The following is a 17,507-nucleotide window of genomic DNA, read 5'->3' as shown; positions in this document are numbered from 1 at the left end:
GCAGTGTGCCAAACTTCCAGAAATGGAGGAATTCATTGTTTGCGAGCTGTTGTTAGCTTTTAGTTGGAAAGGTAGATTTCCCCACAGAGCCAGTCAGTTCCTTTCAGTCCAAAAAGCTTTAGAAAAAAGCTGGAAGAAAGCCATCATCTTATGTGTCATTCTGTCCTCTCTTTCAGTACACCCTGTACGCTGACAGTTAGGAAAGCAGTGAACAGTTTTTATATTAAATAATTAGACTGACACTTTGCTTCTTTAGGGCGAACAGGCTAATCACAAATGGTGCATCTTTCTAATTAAAACTATCAGTCATCAGCAGATAAGTGAATATAGTGATGGGCAAACACATGGATTTTAACAAGTGAATGTGGAATTTACCACCTCGCACCTCGTGTGTCTTGCTTAATTGCATTTAGAAGCTCCCTATAAAATAAATGACTATCATGGGATGTTGAAGGGAAAAAGAAACTGAGGAATGTTTCTGTTCACTAAACCTGGTGGTGTGTGTGTGTGTGTGTGTGTGTGTGTGTGTGTGTGAGCATGCTGCATGCGTGCACCGAGCATATAAACATTGTACAATCATTCAGGTCAAAGTGGCGGTTTATTCAGCAACACTGCTCATGGTGTTTATTTCAGTCTCAGTTTGATCTATGTTTACACCGCTTGCGTGCACAGAAATGGAAGTGTGTGTGTGTGTGTGTGTGTGTGTGTGTGTGTCTGCGTGTTTGGGCGCCGTGCCGTCCTACCTCACCCTTCTGATGCTAAGCTGCTTTAGCTTGATCACCATCTGTTCAGCCAGTCTGTGTTTGTGCACAGAGACTCACACTCTTCTTCACCCACTTGTGTGAACACACACAAACACATACACACAGACAGAAAAACTGGAGCAGCACCGCTTGCGTTCAGACCTTAGCCAGCCGCCCCGGTGGTGCCTGCTGCAGAGACAGCGTGTTGTTTAGCTGTGAAATGGGAGTTTTCACATTACTGCTGAGGCTGTGCTGAGTGCAATTTGCTGTGGGATGTGTAATTCACAGAAGGCTGCTGCAGGTAGTGAGAGTCATACTGGAGGGTAGCAGTGTCGCTAGTTAAAAGCTGCTCTTCTGGTGAACCCAGCTGACTATTGCATTTCCCAGTTCACCCACAGGACAGTGTGGAAAAGATCAAAAGCCACAAAAACATGCGGTGGTGCTCAGCAGTGAGCTGTCATTTTTATCCAGTCAACTTCAGACTGGCTCTCAAGCCATGTTTTGTTTTTTGTTTACTTATAGTTTTTTTTTTTTAAATATGTGGATCGTCTTTACATGTGCTTTCAAAGTAGCTTGAGTTGGGGGTATTGTAACCAAGGCAACAGATGGAAGATGACAATTTTTCAAAATCTCTATTCTAAAGTTGGGTATTAATATTCAAGCAGGTTTTAAGAAAAATGGCGTTCGGTATGGCTGATTCATTATGACAGCATTGTTGATCATAGTTATTATACTCAGTATTGCAATCTCAGTTATTTAATATGACAAAATCAGGCCTATTCCTACATTACAGGGGATATCCTGCAACCTTAGATGCAACTGAAACAAGAAGACATCTGAGAGCTCCGTGAAGGCAGCTCACTCTCTGGGCAGGATTCACTTTCAAGGAAATCATTTAGTACTTTGTAAATTTTCATGCATGTCAAATATCTACTTAGATTACAGAAGTACAGGATTAGAGAAACCTTCTGAAGGTTTAAGTGATGGATAATAAGTATGATCTGTAAATAACTGGATGAATAACTTCATTTTATTATTTAATATTATACTGCAGTATATTTCTAACTAGGCAGCTCATTTTCTTTCTTTAACGATAGAAAACATTGTGAGGTCAACCTGAAAGAAAGACAGATTTGAAATGTAAAAGTGAGGTCAGAGGTCAGATCTGTCATGATATTTAGATGCAAACTATAATGTGATGTTTAGAGTCCCCATATACCAGTATCAATTCATAAATGCTTTTAAGTGTAGCTTGAAAGATGAGACATTTCATGAAAGTTTGACCTTATTTGACCTTGAAGAAGAGGTCAAAGGTCCAAAGTAAGCAATATTTAGAATCCCCATATATCATCCGCTATATTCCCCTATATATGACACCTATATGGTGTCAGTATAAACAATGGCATCAAGTAACATAGTTTTAAATAGCTCTGTATAGTATTATCACTTTGAGATTCATATCAATCTACTGACCTTGAAGGAGAGGTCCAATGATACTTAAAATCCACTCTATATACCTACAAAGATTTATTGTAAGGAAAACAACAGTTATTTGATGATGTTTGTATGTTTATTTATTTTTTGCTTTTAATGAGAAATGCCAGATTTAGACTATTTACCAGCTGCAGAAATTCTTCTAAACGAGAGAGGGAAAAAAAGTTTTGAGTAAAAACATGTTTTATTCTGATTTAGTTCCACAGTGAAGACAAAAGGGGACAATTTGCATGTAGAAGGAATCACAGTTGGTAGTTTTTTGTTTTTTAAATCCCAATTCTCATCAGATAGGAGAAGAAATATATTTGCATACCTCCACTAATAAAGGAGGTGTGCGCAGAACACTCACCTCCGTCATTTTGCTGCAAAACCTGATGGAAGATCAGCATAATTCATGCTGCTTCTCACTCTCTGTGTGGTTATACGTACATACACATATGATTACATCACAGTCTAAAAGTCCAGTTCATTACTTCTCATCCTCCATCTCCTTTAAATACCACCTTACTAACAGCAGTCAGTGGACCTCGACTGTGTGCTCCTGTTAAACTTGGTGCATCTGGGGACAGTTTTCAGGGGTAATCAGACAGAAAGAACGTGGATGGGACTATGCTCCACCATGACTATTCTTATACATTCTTACTCATTGCTTCATGTGTTTGAATCTGCCTCCACTCTCCGCTGCTAAACCTTATGCTGTCAACACGTTCGCTTTTTAATCACACATCGATACACATTATTCTTCAGTGTCCGGGTCACTTCAAACCTATTACCCAGGCGCTGTGAGTGCACCTGCAGCCAGGCGCTGTATTTAGCCGGTGTCCTGCTGCTGTAGTGCACTGTAACCCTGACCTGCTGGCTTGTTAAATCTGAACCATCGGTGGTAGACCTGTGTTTATCCCAGTGACTGAATCGGATGATGCACACGCTCTGCAGGAGGGATGATTCATGGTGTGGACCTCAGCGATGAGAGCCATAGTCCAGCTGTGGCTTAATTGCATGTACTGATATTCTGCTGCACTCAGTACACTCCCCTGGGGTTACTATTTCAACACTATTTTATTTCTTTTGTGTTTTAAAAACAAAAAAAACCCCATCCTTTGTTAAGTCTTTGAGCTTGTCATCACATAATTTTGTAACAGTTCACTAGCAGAAAATTGATGTGACACAATAGAGGCATGGGCTTAATGGAGCCTTCTTTCCCCTTAATGCAGCTGGCATGAAAATTTTTAAATTAATCATGCATCAAATGACTGTTTGTATATAATGTGGTCACTCACGGTAATGAACACAGAGATTCATCACATGACTCTGAAGCCCCCCCTCTCTGGAGTATTCAGCTCTTCACTTTGCTGGTTTTGGTTTTGCATCCCGTGTTTTCAGTTGCACAGTAACAACAACTGCAGTTTTCTGCACTCACTTAAAAAAGCTACCTTTGTCTCCTGGGCACAGCATAAAGTAAGTATTTAGTATCTACAGAGCAGACATTGCCCTCTAGAGTTGCTGGAATCCAAAACAAGGTTTACTTCAGCACAGAGTGCCAGCTCTGGATCTTTGTTGGTAGCCTGCAGGTGCATCACTGTGCTCTGGAGAGCCATATGTATGTGGCATCTTTAGCTCAGCCTCAGACGAAGAGGAGCTGTATTTGTAAAGGAAGTTCCTTGTAGATAAAGTGAAATTGTTTGTCCACTGCAGCCGTTCTCTCTGCTTCTCATGCATGCTTTTTGTTGCAAGCCCCACTGTTATTCTGTTTTCTGACAAACTCAGCTTTTTAATAAATCTCCATTAGAGACGTGCACAATATCTGGTTGTCAGGCTGCAGAATGGTGCTACTTTTCCAAAGACTGTACACAAGTGGCTGCATGTAGGTTGACAGCCCACAGTCCCCTTTTCTTTGTAGCCAAACACAAGCTCAGGGCCACAACTTCCACCTAAGTTTTAAGTGTGTTACATAGTCGGGAATCGAAAATGTGATGTGGCGACAGCCCTGCCGTGCACGCTGAAAAGTGACACTGCTCATTGCAGCAGTGTTTGAAATACGAAGCTTATTTCTGCTGCCACCATGTGCCAGTTTTTGTTCGCTTAATGGATTTTTGTTAACAAGCCACGTGTTCCCTTTTTTCTCCATGTGTTCTTCAGGGGTCCCTTCAGTGTGGTGAGGAGATGCATCAACAGAGAGACGGGGCAGCAGTTTGCTGTCAAAATCGTGGATGTGGCCCAGTTCACCTCCAGCCCTGGTCTCAGCACAGAGGGTAAGAGATCACTTTTCTGTCATCCCATTAGTCACTCTCTGCTGTTTGGGCTTGTTCCTCAGTATAGCTGGAGGTAAGTGCTTTTATTTGCCTTGCTTTGTTAAATACTGAAAGTTGATGCAGAGGAGAGGTCAGATGCTCGCCCTTGTTTGCGTGTGTGAGTTTTTTTTGTTTGTTTGTTTTGTTTCAAACAAATCCTCTGAGCACACTTGCTCTTCTAAACACTGCCCTACTTTTCATTCACTTGGTTGCTCACAGCCACACCAGGGAGATTCCCAGTTCAGTCATAGTCGTCTGATGTTGTCTTTGGGCTTTTACTGCTGAAGCAGTTAATTACTGAGCCATTCTGAGGGCACCTTGAGTGATTGTTCAGGAACGACGTGTGCTGTCTCCACTGTTCACTGCCTTTAGCTTTGATTTTAGTGAAACTTTCCAAATCAAATGAAACACGATTTTCATACCATTGACCATATTTTTAGCTCACACTGGATTTGTGGATTCAGATGGTAAATTTATAGTTCATGTGACTGTTAAAGTAACAAAAATGTTTTAAAAAAAAGCATTATTTGCATCATTGGCATATTTATTACTTTAATGTGTTGATGTAGTGTGGCTCCAGTCCAGGAAATTCTAAAGTCTAAACAAAACATGCAGGTCTTATCGGATATCTCCCGCAGGCTGAAGGAGAGGTGGAGGGAAGGGCTGAGAGAACAAGAGAGGAGGAGAGATTGAATTAAAGATATTTGTAGGGTGGAGTTGAGGTGATAAGAAAGAAACTATTAGGTGAACTGAGAAAGGAGAGATGGTAGAAAGAGAATCCAAGTTGTTTGTGTGTGTGTGTGTGTGTGTGTGTGTGTGTGTGTGTGTGTGTGTGTGTGTGTGTGTGTGTGTGTGTGTGTGTGTGTGTGTGTGTGTGTGTGTGTGTGTGTGTGTGTGTGTGTGTGTGTGTGTGTGTGTGTGTGTGTGTGTGTGTATTTGGAAAGGAATAAAGAGACCTGCTCTCTTCCATGATGTTTGCTTATGAAGGTGCTGGATGGAACAACACTATTTAGCCTATTAAGAGACAAGCAGACAAAGAGACAAAGAATTTTATTCACTCAGTCTTGTGTTTAACCCTTTAAAGACTGAACCATGAAATAATTGCTGGAAATTTTTCATTTTCATATTTTAGTTTTTCATTTATTTGGATTGTTTATTTAACCTTCTGACATTTTTTTTAATCACGCTAATGATGTAGGAATCTCAGAAACTCATGTATGAAGTATGATACACTAGGCATTAAGTGGTTCTTTAGGTCAATACCGGTCCGTGAATTGTTTGGTACCGGGACGTGAGAGTTGAGGCTCGGGTGTGAAATTTATGGTTTTCAGGGTTTTTATTGTTAACTCAGTTTCCCTGAGTCTTTTCCTGTGTGTTATGAATACATTTTCTATACATTTTCATGTACTTTATATTTGTTTTGTAGTTGTGTGTCTTATTTTGAAAGAAATATTTACACGTTACCATAGTGACCAGAGAGCATTAAGATGCAGAGAGGAGGATGCTACTCTCAGTGTTGTTGGAGGACGCTGCTAGTAAAGTTACACAATTACACAGTAAATTCGTGTTTATGATATTTACAAAATACCACAGTTTTTGTCTTGGTCGTATCGTTTTATTTTGTTGTATTATCTGCAACACCTTAAAGGCCGGTCTGTGAAAATATTGTCTGACATTAAACCAGTCCGTGGCGCAAAAAAGGTTGGAGACCGCTGCTCTAAGCGATCAGTGTGAGCAACGGGCAGAACGATTACATTCTCTTCCACTAGAGGGCAGTACTACTACCTGCTCTAATAAAATGGTTTGCCAACTGCCAGTAAAACAGAAGAAGACAAAGTGGAAATTACATAATAGTCATGCTGTGAGTCAATACAATGCAAAATAGCAATAGATAAATATTAGAAAAGAAAAAGTAGTCAATCTGACCTGGGTCCTGGAGAAAATTCAGGCTGAGATGAAGGCCCTAGCAAGAGTAGTGGTCAGAAGCAAAAAAGGTATACTGGGGACAAACCGAGACAATTCCACTATGCCTGGTGTGGGGGAAAATTATCAATATGCTTTTCGTGAGAATTTTGTTGGTGCCGTGCCGTGTGATTTTTCTAATGTGAAATATGTGCTATGGCTTCAAAATGTTGGGAAACACTGTCGTAGAGGATGTTCTGATTGTTCTCTCTAAAATTGTGTGGTCTTTGTGAAGTGGCCCTATAGAAATATGAATATGAAAATATAAAACTGAATTGAACTGAGTTATTAATTAAGGTTAAAAGTGTTGCGTGTGCTTTGTAACTGTGTATTACTCCATATATTGCCACTGAAAGAGCTGGCAAGTCTTTGATTGGCCGTGTGACCGTGCATATATGCTATGCTCTCGAGACAATTAATGATTCTCAGAGCGGCTTTACTGCCACATTACGCAGTAGCCTTCTTTACCTCGTGTAATTCATTCTCACTGATCTGTGCTACATAATCCAGCGTGAGACGCTGTAGTTTAGTAGAGCTTCAATACAGCACACATAACATGCTCAGCCAATTGTGCAGTGTGACTTTAGAGTGTGACTTTTAAAGTGATGTCTACAGAAAGCTGCAGATCTCACTTTAAGCAACTGCATATTCCAAGTCTGTGTTTGAGTCTAGTTTTGTGACAGTAACGCATAATAGGTTTAATAAACCTAAAATAAATAACAATAATCTAGCAAAGTGAGGAAACAATGGCAAATCTGAGAGATTTAAAGAGAGAGCAGTGTGTAGGTCTGGTCTCCTAATGAGAATCTCACATCCTTTTTTTTTCATGTCTCACCCTCTTGTTTTACATCTAAACAAGTGTTACTTCAGAAGAAAAGATAAAGAGCTTTTTTTCATGTTACTGACTGAGTACAGGCCCTCTGTTAAACTCAACAAAATTATAACACACATCTAATTGAACAGTTAGTAAGTCTTGCAGCCAGTTAGAAAACAAGCCCCACAATGAGATTAAAACAATGGAAAACAATGATTTTAAAAATTAATTTCTGTTCTACAGTACTGTGCACCAATTTTGTTACACTAATATATCCACACATGCATATGTAAAACGTATCACAACTTAGCTCTAACACTGGTTGTTTGCTGTTAGCTCTAAAACTTTGCATATTTCAGTCAGGTGTGCAGTGTATTCACTGAGGCCAAATCAGAAATACTTTCAAGAAGCCATTCTTAAAGAAGAGAAATGATGACACGCCAAATTACACAAGAATTGGACTCAAAAGCAGTGACAATGGGTCTTTTAAGTCTACAGCTATCTGTAAAACACGTTGGACCCCCTATCCGGTCGTTAAGTGATGACGTGACGAATCCTACTTCCGGGTCTAAAGTAGTCTGCATTTAATATGGCTTTTGTGTTGTTAACATGTTTAATGTTATGTATTTTCTTCTATTTGATCTCAAAAAGCTCCTAAAACAGTCAGTGATCACTGTTGACCTCCCTCGGCTTTTATTACCGCTAATCATTTATTTAAGCTCAGTTTTTAAAACCTTAGGATGTAACTACAGCCCAGCCCATGCAGCAGTATATGAATGACTAACCTCGTATTGTGGATGGATTATCTCAGTTGTTCTCTCTGGCTGAAGTTTGGTCCTTTTACAGCATCCTGCCATGCGATTACATTTGTTCCTGACCACCGAGAACACTCCCGTTAACTTTTATTGAGTGGAAAAAAAGTTAGCTTGTTTATATTATGCTAACATAGCTGTGTCGCTAGCGGTCACGTAGCACATCATTATATACCAGCTAGCCAAACTTCAGTAACCCTACAAACGTCACTGCTGTTTAGTTTTCTGTCTTCATTTATGCTGGAAGTGATAACAGAGCTGTACGTTTTAATTTGTTTCCAAAACCCCGCAGTCAGGACATGCTATATTGTATTTAGATAGAAGCTAGCGAGCTAACTCTGTTTTTGCCTTACATACTATACTATTTGCATTTATGTTTGCATGTCTAAATAAAACACAGCGTAAAACCTTTGCACAGCACTGTGCATCCCCAGCAAACTTAAAAAAAAACAAACAAAGCATATTTCCAGACATAAGACAAAGTTCGATAATTAAATATCTGCCTGCCTTGTTTGTAGTTACACTTCTTGCATGAATATACGTCCTCCTGCCTTCTATGTAAATAAAATGGTTAATATGCAATCCTGCCATCCCCTCCTTATTCTAATATGACTCCATGACTTTAAATGCATTCATGAGCTGTTTAGGAGGCAGCTGTTCTTGATTTGACCTGCTATCTCCTTCTGTGCTTCACCTTTGAGCTTCTCTACATTGGTGCTGGCTGGTAGCTAAATAACTGTCAGCTTTCACTGTTGTCTTGACCTGCTTCACAGTCCATCAGATTTTTCAGCACCAGCTGCTTAATTGAAGGTCAGTGCCTTCAGAATGTCAGGGCTCTTTAGTCTCAGTTAAGTTGTTTCCACAGTTCTGTAAATACAAGTGTGCCAGGAACAATAAAGAGGAAGGCGGACAGATTCTGAAATAGAAAAAACTCAGAAAGCAGTAATTTCATGGCAATTAATAGTGTTTGAGCATAGACAGCCAAGGTCTTGATGCATTCTCAATCATCCAGGAAAGTAAATCTCCAAAAAGTTGATTCTCTTCATCTGGACGTAGCGTTTTGTGGGAGAAATCCTTCATCACTCATCCAAATGACTTCTTCAGTCTCAGCTGACTGCAGGTTTCCCCAATCTTATAAACAGTACATTTGCATACTGACTGAAACCAGCCCACTGAAGGAACAATGGGCTGGGAGGTCGGTTCCTTAACCTCCTAAGACCCGAACTCTTCCACGGCATGCATTTTTAATTTCTCTTTGATATTAGGGCTGATTGGGACCTGATGAATGTAAAAACGAAGAATTAGTATTTTATTTATTTTTTACCTAATTTTTGTTTCTGAGAAAAATGAGAGCCACTTATGAGGATATTCGTTTAAAATTTCGATAGAACAGTAGCAGTATAATGTCCTCGTAAGTGGATATCAGGCCCTTGTAGAGCAAAATTGAGTATTTTGGTCTAAATAACCCAAAATGTATGGAAGCCCGTTTCCGCCACTAAAAAAAAAAAAGGATCCATAACTCAAAATTTCGAGTTATTTTCTCGAAATTTCGATTTATTAACTCGAAATTTCGATTTATTAACTCAAAATTTTGAGAAAAGTAACTCGAAATTTAGAGTTAGCGCTGCCAATCAGTAATCTACGTGAATGACGTCATTTCCTTGTTACCCGGAAGCTGAAGCCCTCAGCTACAAACGCTACAGCTAAGCTACCGGTATTACATCCAGTCGTGAATCCACAGATTGCTGAGTGTTTTCAGCCTGGCTTCACAAATGATGAAATGCCTGTGTTATTAGCTGAATCACATGGTGTTACTATCAGCAAACGTACTCACGAAAGCGCCAATTTGTTGGGATCCGTTTTTGAGTGTGCGTTCCTCTGCGCCATATGCTTCCGGGTAACAAGAAAGCGACCTCGTTCACGTATATTTTTGATTGGCAGAGCCAACTCGAAATTTTGAGAAAAGTAACTCGAAATTTTGAGTTATATTTCTCGAAATTTCGAGTTACTTTTCTCGAAATTTCGAGAAAAGTAACTCGAAATTTCGAGTTATGGATACTAGCTTTTTTGTTTTTATTTAGTGGTGGAAACGGGCTTCCATAAAAATGTGATGTCCACATATGTGGACGCCAGATCCTAGGAGGTTAAACTTAATTATGCAAATTCTCATGACCATTGATCAACAACCACTGACCAAAACCCACTGATCAAAGACCACTGATCAAAGACCACTGATCAATGGCCATGACTACCAGTCACAGAGAGTTGGGGAACTGACCTCCCAGCCCATTGTTCCTTCAGTGGGCTGGGAGTGGACTCATGGATTTTTGATTAGCTGTCTATGAAGTCATAAATTTGAAATACCAAAAAAGTAAAGCACAGTGAAGCTGAATGAAATTATCACTAGTATTCAGGATTTAGTCAAACTGTTTGTGGTACCAGTGGTTTTATTTTGTTTCACTGCCACTTTGAATATTGTAGAATACTCTCTAGATCATGTCCTGCTTTCTCACCTGGCACACGATTGAACTAAGTTGGTTTAAATCATAATCATAGAGCAGAAGCTTCTCCGGGAGCCTTGTTATGTTTTTACCTGCCCTGTGGTATCCCACAAAGGTCCTCTTCTTTTTTCGTCATACCCGTTCACACTAGGATCTAGTTTTAGATGACGCAGCTTCCTCTTTCTTTGCAATGAGGATGGCACCTGGTTCTACCATTGAAGTCCATTAACTCAAAGTCAAAGTGGTCGCTGTGAACTTAACATGACCTAAAACCCTGGATGTCCTTAAACCTGCACAGGAGCAAAACTGAGCTTCTGTTATTTAATAATTGGTGACGACCTGTGCCACTGATTTATACTTTTACATTTAATCTCTGGATTTAATTTAGACTGTGTAAGTAGTAATAATTAGTTCAGTTTGTAAGGCCAGTTTCTGTTACAGCCAGGTGGCCGGTGTGTCGTGTGGGTACAACCACAGACAAAACATGGAAACAAACTTAAATTTAACCAAGGGTGAGATGTTTATTATTTAGGCTTAACACAAGGATACAAAATAAGGGAAAAAACAGAATGCAAAAGTAACCTAAACTGTGAAAACTACACACACAATAAATACACACGAGGGTGACGAAGGCAGTGGAAACACACGGGGAGCACAGCTGGGATGAACAGACTAATGACACAAGAAAAGGCAAGACTGAACACACTGAACACAGGATGAGAGACTGTCAAAATAAAACGGGAAACACGCAGACACACAGACTTGACAATGGGAACATGGAGACGAAACACAAAGACATGACCTGGGGAAGAAGGGAGCGAGGGACACGGAACGAGAGTGAGATGACGGGCTGGGCAGAACACATGAACAGACGGGGGAGACATGAAATGAAACATGAGGACAGAAGAAGGAGACGATACACAGACATAACTTAAGGAACATACGAAGAGGACACTACAGACTCGCACAGGAAACAGGGAATGACACACTGACAAGAAAACACGGATCATAAGTCTAACTTAACTTGGAACATAACCAGGACTAAACTCCATACTAACTGTAAACACTAGAACTTGAACTTTTCCCAAAAATACCAAAAAGGGATCAAAAGTACAAAAGACACTCAGATTTCTCGGTCAGTGACCCAATACACTGACAGTTTCTTCATGCTCAGGTTTCCAAGATGAAATCATTCCTTTCTTTTGAAGACCTGCGGGCAGTTGAGCTGTTTGAACTGTGGGAAGAAAACATAGCACAAAAAAGCTTTTTGTTTTTTTTAATGTCTGTGATGTAGAGTAACAGAAACGAGCGGTGTCTCATCTTAAAGCCATGATTCCTCCTTTGACAAAATAATTTTCTGCACAGCCATTGATGGGCGTAAATGGACCGATTCTTCTCTGTGCCGTTTTTCTCTACTTGAGCACTCTAAGCACTTCATACAACATGTGTCATTCACACACACATGCATACAATCACTTTTTTTCACTTTCTACCCAACGTTCACACTGATGAACGCACTGAGAACAGCTCAGGTAACATGCTCAAGGGCACCTTGTCATGCAACCTTGTATCAGTGATTGAAGATGCAAGTCCAGTTTACCCAGTTTGCTAAACTTTAGAGAGGGCTTTTTGATTGCAGCATTAAGTGCAGTGTCGTGTGACCCAGGCCCCTCTGCATGCTCATTGCATAGAAAACCTAATTATGTGGCACAAGATGCTGTCTGACAGAAAGTGGGACATCTTGTCACCCTAATAGCTTCTGAATAGACCCACCTATCTGCTGCTGGTCCTCATATCCGGCAGCTGATGTTGGGGGGCATAAATCACAGCAGATAATTGGACACCATCTTAATCAAAGTTCCATCAAAGGATGAGCTACCTGGAGTTTTCCCATGTGTTTCTATCCTAACATGACTCCACGATGCAGTGGGAGAGTGGAGGGTTTGGAATGGTGAAGGGCCTCTGTGTGATTCCCTGAGCGTGCAGCACTACTACAAGATGCTCTGCAGCGAGGGTTTCTGTGGGGGAGGTTTAGCACAAAGCTGTAGCCTTCCCCTTTATCACAGTCAACTTATTTTTAAACTGAAGATGTCTTGTTAAGCTCTGAAGGCAGCAAGGGTTTCTGCAAGTTCTGCTTTTAATGCCACTGGCAGCAAATAAATCACTCATATCCAGCACTGTGTTTCAGACTGATGATTTAGAAACTGGGGGTATGGTTAGCCATTGTCCTATTCTTCATACACAGCATCTGCTACCACAGTTATGGCATTCACATAGTCAAAATAGATCCTTTACATCAAGAAAGGTTAAGGAGGGGGAGGATTTATTTGAGAGATCGCCCATTATCAGGTGTCATTACTCAGCACATGCTCTCTTCTTTGCCATCTCTCTTCTAACTTTTACTCACAGAAGTGAAAAAACCTGGCCTAAACGATCACTAAAAAGTGTGTGCTAGCTTTCTGTCTGTGTATGTCTGCACTCTTACAGTATAATACATGGTTAGCACGCTCCCTAGTCATTCATATCCAGTCGCAGCCTCTCCCCTGCACTGCTCAGGAATCCATCAAATACTGCGCTCCCTCCAGATACCAGCCGGCTGTTCTCATTGTTGATTTGTTTTTATTCTCCCCCCATCCCACTCCCTCGCTCTGTTGCCTGTAGAAATCAGAGCAGTTTCACTTGAGCGGGCGTCTGTAACACAGCACCGCAGTAATCAAGCCGCCTCGCACGTACACGCACGCAAACACCCTGCACACAGCTCAGACCAAGGGAAGTGGGTCAAATGGTTCGTGTCTTGGCAATGGATTGGTCAGCAGAGGCCTGTACAAAGACACACACACTAGCACACTCACACACACACAAGCTTATTTCTCTTCAGCCTGTCCGGAGGTCTGTCTGATGAATAGGTCAGCCCTCTGAGGGGAGGAGAGAGAAAAGCAAGCTAGAGAATGAGCAAAATTCATCATGTGCCATCGCCTACTCACTTCCCTCCACCTCCTTTCATTTTTCCACCCCCCTGATTCCTTGTCTACCCCCCCCCCCCCCCCCCCCCCGTGGTGTCTTTTTCTCCCCCCCCCCCCCCCTCTAATCTTTCTCTCCTGTCTTCCTTATCAATCATAACAGCTTCAGCACTGCTTGTGTTTTGATTTTCTTTCCCCTTTTTTCTTTCTTTTTTTAATAAATCGCCGTGACTTCTTGTCCTGAGTATCTGCAAATGCGCAGTTGGGACTCAAATGATGCACACATGCTCACATACACCTACTACTCTGTGTGTTGTGATAGCAAAGCCTCTTTTCGATGTAGACTTTGACTCCCAGCAGGAGGAACAGGGGTCACTGAAGATCACATCTGTTTATCACCTCCTCTTTCTTTTTCTTTTTTTACTTGGAAAAAAAAGTCAGTCAGTCCACAGCTAGCAGCAGTTTGTGTGTGCACAGGCACTACATGTAAAACTGTGGGAGTAAGATGCATTTCCCGACTGTAGGAAAAACATTACTCCAGATGTTTTTCCAAATTTCCAGTACACTCAGGCTCAGGGAGGGGCGGCCATCTACTGCGACTGGTTGGGTGGAATGGGAGGAAGACAGGACAAAGACATGCTGTGGAAGAGAGCCAGAGATTAATAATAACTATTGATTAAATGCAGAGTGGTGTCTGATGTACAGTGAAAAGGTGAGCGAAGAAGCAACTGACAATGCATCATGGGAAGCCCCTGTCAGCCACCAGCATAGGTGTATTGGAGCGTAACAGAGAGAAATCAGTCACTAGATCCAGGCCTAGATATGTGCTTTGTCAAACAGGAGAGTGTTAAGCCTAACCTCAAACAGATGGTAAACAGGAATCATTATACCCACCTGCTGGTGCGAGCCATGCTTTTGGTGGTTGTGACTGGGTGTGGTTTGTGGTGTAGCTGCACCTCATGGACCAGGTGCTGCATCCACACAGTCATCAGCGAGAGACCGGTGATCAGCATCGCGGAGCACGACGTCCGAGCGGCATTGAGGAGAGTGAGCACAAAGAAAGTGGCGGGGCCAGACGGCATCACCAGCCGTCTGCTGCGCTGCTGTGCTGACCAGCTAGCAAGTGTGTTCACTTCCATCTTCAACGAGTCCCTGGCGAAGTCCGCAGTCTGTGGTCCCCACATGCTTCAAAAGATCCACCGTCATCCCTGTGCCCAAGAACAGCAAACCCTCATCCCTGAACGATTACCGGCCAGTTGCACTGACCTCGGTAGTAGGGCGATCGTGGCTCAAGAGTTGGGAGGTCGCCTTGTAATCGGAAGGTTGCCGGTTCGAGCCCCGGCTTGGACAGTCTCGGTCGTTGTGTCCTTGGGCAAGACACTTCACCCGTTGCCTACTGGTGGTGGTCAGAGGGCCCGGTGGCGCCAGTGTCAGGCAGCCTCGCCTCTGTCAGTGCGCCCCAGGGTGGCTGTGGCTACAATGTAGCTTGCCATCACCAGTGTGTGAATGTGTGTGTGAATGGGTGGATGACTGGATATGTAAAGCGCTTTGGGGTCCTTAGGGACTAGTAAAGCGCTATATAAATACAGGCCATTTACCAGGCCATTTAATGAAGGTGTTCGAGAGGCTGCTAAAGAGAACATCATCTCCTCCTCCATCCCAGACACCACAGATCCGCTCCAGTTCGCCTACCGACCACCTACGACAACTGAGGAAGTGCAGGGTCTCTCCAGAGATCCTCAGGATTTTCTATGCAGGCGCTGTTAAGAGCATCCTCACACAGAACATCACATCCTGGTTTGGGAACAGCTGTGTGAAGGACCAAAAAGTTCTTCAGAGAGTGATCTGTACAGCTGAACGCTGCTGCAGAATTGCTCTCCCCCCGCTTCAGGACACCTACACCAGGAGATGCCGGACTACAGCAGCGCAGATACTGAAGGACCCGTCCCAACCTGGCAACAAACTGTTCCAACTTCTGCAATCCGGTAGAAGGTTCCGCATCTTCCGGGCAAGGACAGAGAGACTCAAGAGGAGCTTCTATCCCCAAGACCCCCCCCCCCCCCCCCCCTTCCCAGCTGTTTGTGCACCTATGTTTTTGTAACCTGTCCGTGCTGGCCTTGCTGCACGGACAGGTTGAAAACCTCAGTGCACGTATGATCGTATCAGTGAGATCAGTGCAGGAGCTCAGAGGTTCCCCTGGATTACGGGGGGGGGGGGGGGGAATTTACTGCTGATGCAGAGGTTTCTGAGTGAGCTACGTTCATCTACTGCAGCAAGTGACACCCGCTGCTATAGATAGCAATGAAACTTGCAGGTCAGAATATGGTGTGAAATGAAGTGGAGCTGATGCATTGTTTGGGAGGTTGTGGAGTAGCTTTAAGCTGGGTTTGCTGTTTATGGTATAAGAGTCAACCTCAGCATAGAATGCCCTCCACTGCTTTTTCATTTCCACACAGTACTTTATTTACAGCTGTCCACATGAACCATTTTAGCTCTTGTGGCCTGCTAAGTGTGTGCTACATGAAAGGAGAACTTCGGACAATGCCCCCACCTGATTTTCCTACCACTTCACTGAGTTCATGTTTGGGGAAATAGTGTATCTATTTATCTGAGGCGCTGGAAGAAGCTTGGGAGAGTAATTAAGATGGGTTCAGGAGTTTCATATGCCATTGATTTTAATTTCAGTATGTTTCCATAGGCCCACCCTGTTGCCTTTACAATTTTCTACACCTTATCTGTAGTCTTATCTTTCCACTCTGTTTTTTGTTTTTTGTTTTTATTTTTACATTTTAAGTCATTAAGTCTTTTACTCTGTCCTGCCTCACGTTTACACTTTGGATCGTTTAGGATCGATGGCATTGTTCCACCTTGCATATGCACGCACGCACGCCAAACTTAACGAATTAGAAGTTTCTTCCTTTAACTTCTTTTTTCTTTGAGCTGGATAAAACTGGTGTGACAACAGCTGTTCATTTGATTAGGCAACTTCTGCAATCTCCAGCAGGAGTTACAGTGCCGGGCATGAGCAGCCCAGTTCATCAGATGACATTAAAAGTGGCGGACCGCATTGCCCTTAAGGTAACACTTATCCCAGCTTTAGCGGCATTAGCATCATGTTAGAGCTAGCTGACGCGTCGCGCCTGTCCTCCAAGGGTTGGCTTAATGTTGGTGCTCAGGCTCACGGCAGCACAAGTGGCTTGTGGCTTCAGCTCCGAGCTTAATTAAATGTCACTGGATACATGACGGAACAATACGCTAACTTTTTGTCATAGCTGGGGTGTGTGGGTGTGTGGTGATTGTGAGCTAGCTCATGACATCTTACCAGAAGCATCTACTCAGCCTCGCCTTTTTCACCATATAGTCTTCCTGTCCATAAATCACCTCCAGCAGCCACAGCTGGGGAAATATCTCACTGGGGGAATATTTAGCTCTCGTATACCACATACTCGAGTGTTTATATATAGGCTCAGCTTAGCTGTGCTTCAGTTAGAGATGGATCTTAACAGTTAATACAGTTAAGTGCTCTTGATTGAGACTGTGCTCATGCAGAAGGGTTACGTACATCATGTATATTTCTCTATTATCTTCAACCTTCAGAAGCTCTCAGAGCAGCTGCCAAGCATGACTGAATAGATCAAAGGAGCGGGAAACTGAATGGAGGGACGAGAGAGCGAGATAGAAAGAGATGTTCAGATGTTCATACTCAAGGCAAATCCCCATTGTTTGTCAAATCCAATTTCATAACCTGCAATGGCAGAAACAAGCGGTGAACAAAACACTGACGTGTCACGTCATCTTTTAAGCTGATACAGCGAACTTATTAGCAGATGATTACGCAGCCAGCGACACTGCCCACCTGATGAATGCAAATGTTCCCTCTCTTGCCTCTCACTGTGTCTGCATGAGTGGCTTTGTGGGGCTTTTTCACTA

At 42.5% G+C, this 17,507-nt stretch overlaps 1 protein-coding gene across 11 annotated transcripts in view; it reads left to right on the top strand.

Annotated features, from left to right (window-relative positions):
* caska (calcium/calmodulin-dependent serine protein kinase a) overlaps positions 1-17,507 on the top strand; it is a 174,554-nt gene that overhangs the window by 57,870 nt on the left and 99,177 nt on the right. For all 11 annotated transcript variants that reach the window (XM_085383536.1, XM_085383533.1, XM_085383535.1 and 8 more), the window contains exon 2: positions 4,377-4,489. In XM_085383536.1, the coding sequence (XP_085239662.1) occupies positions 4,377-4,489 (113 nt within the window). The remainder of the gene's footprint in view (positions 1-4,376; positions 4,490-17,507) is intronic.

The sequence above is a fragment of the Rhamphochromis longiceps genome, linkage group LG16, assembly GCF_057381845.1.
Source record: "Rhamphochromis longiceps isolate RC_006_pf linkage group LG16, R_longiceps_female_GT1.1, whole genome shotgun sequence".
In the NCBI taxonomy this organism is placed as follows: Eukaryota; Metazoa; Chordata; class Actinopteri; order Cichliformes; family Cichlidae; genus Rhamphochromis; species Rhamphochromis longiceps.
This window is presented reverse-complemented; position numbering and strand designations above follow the sequence as displayed.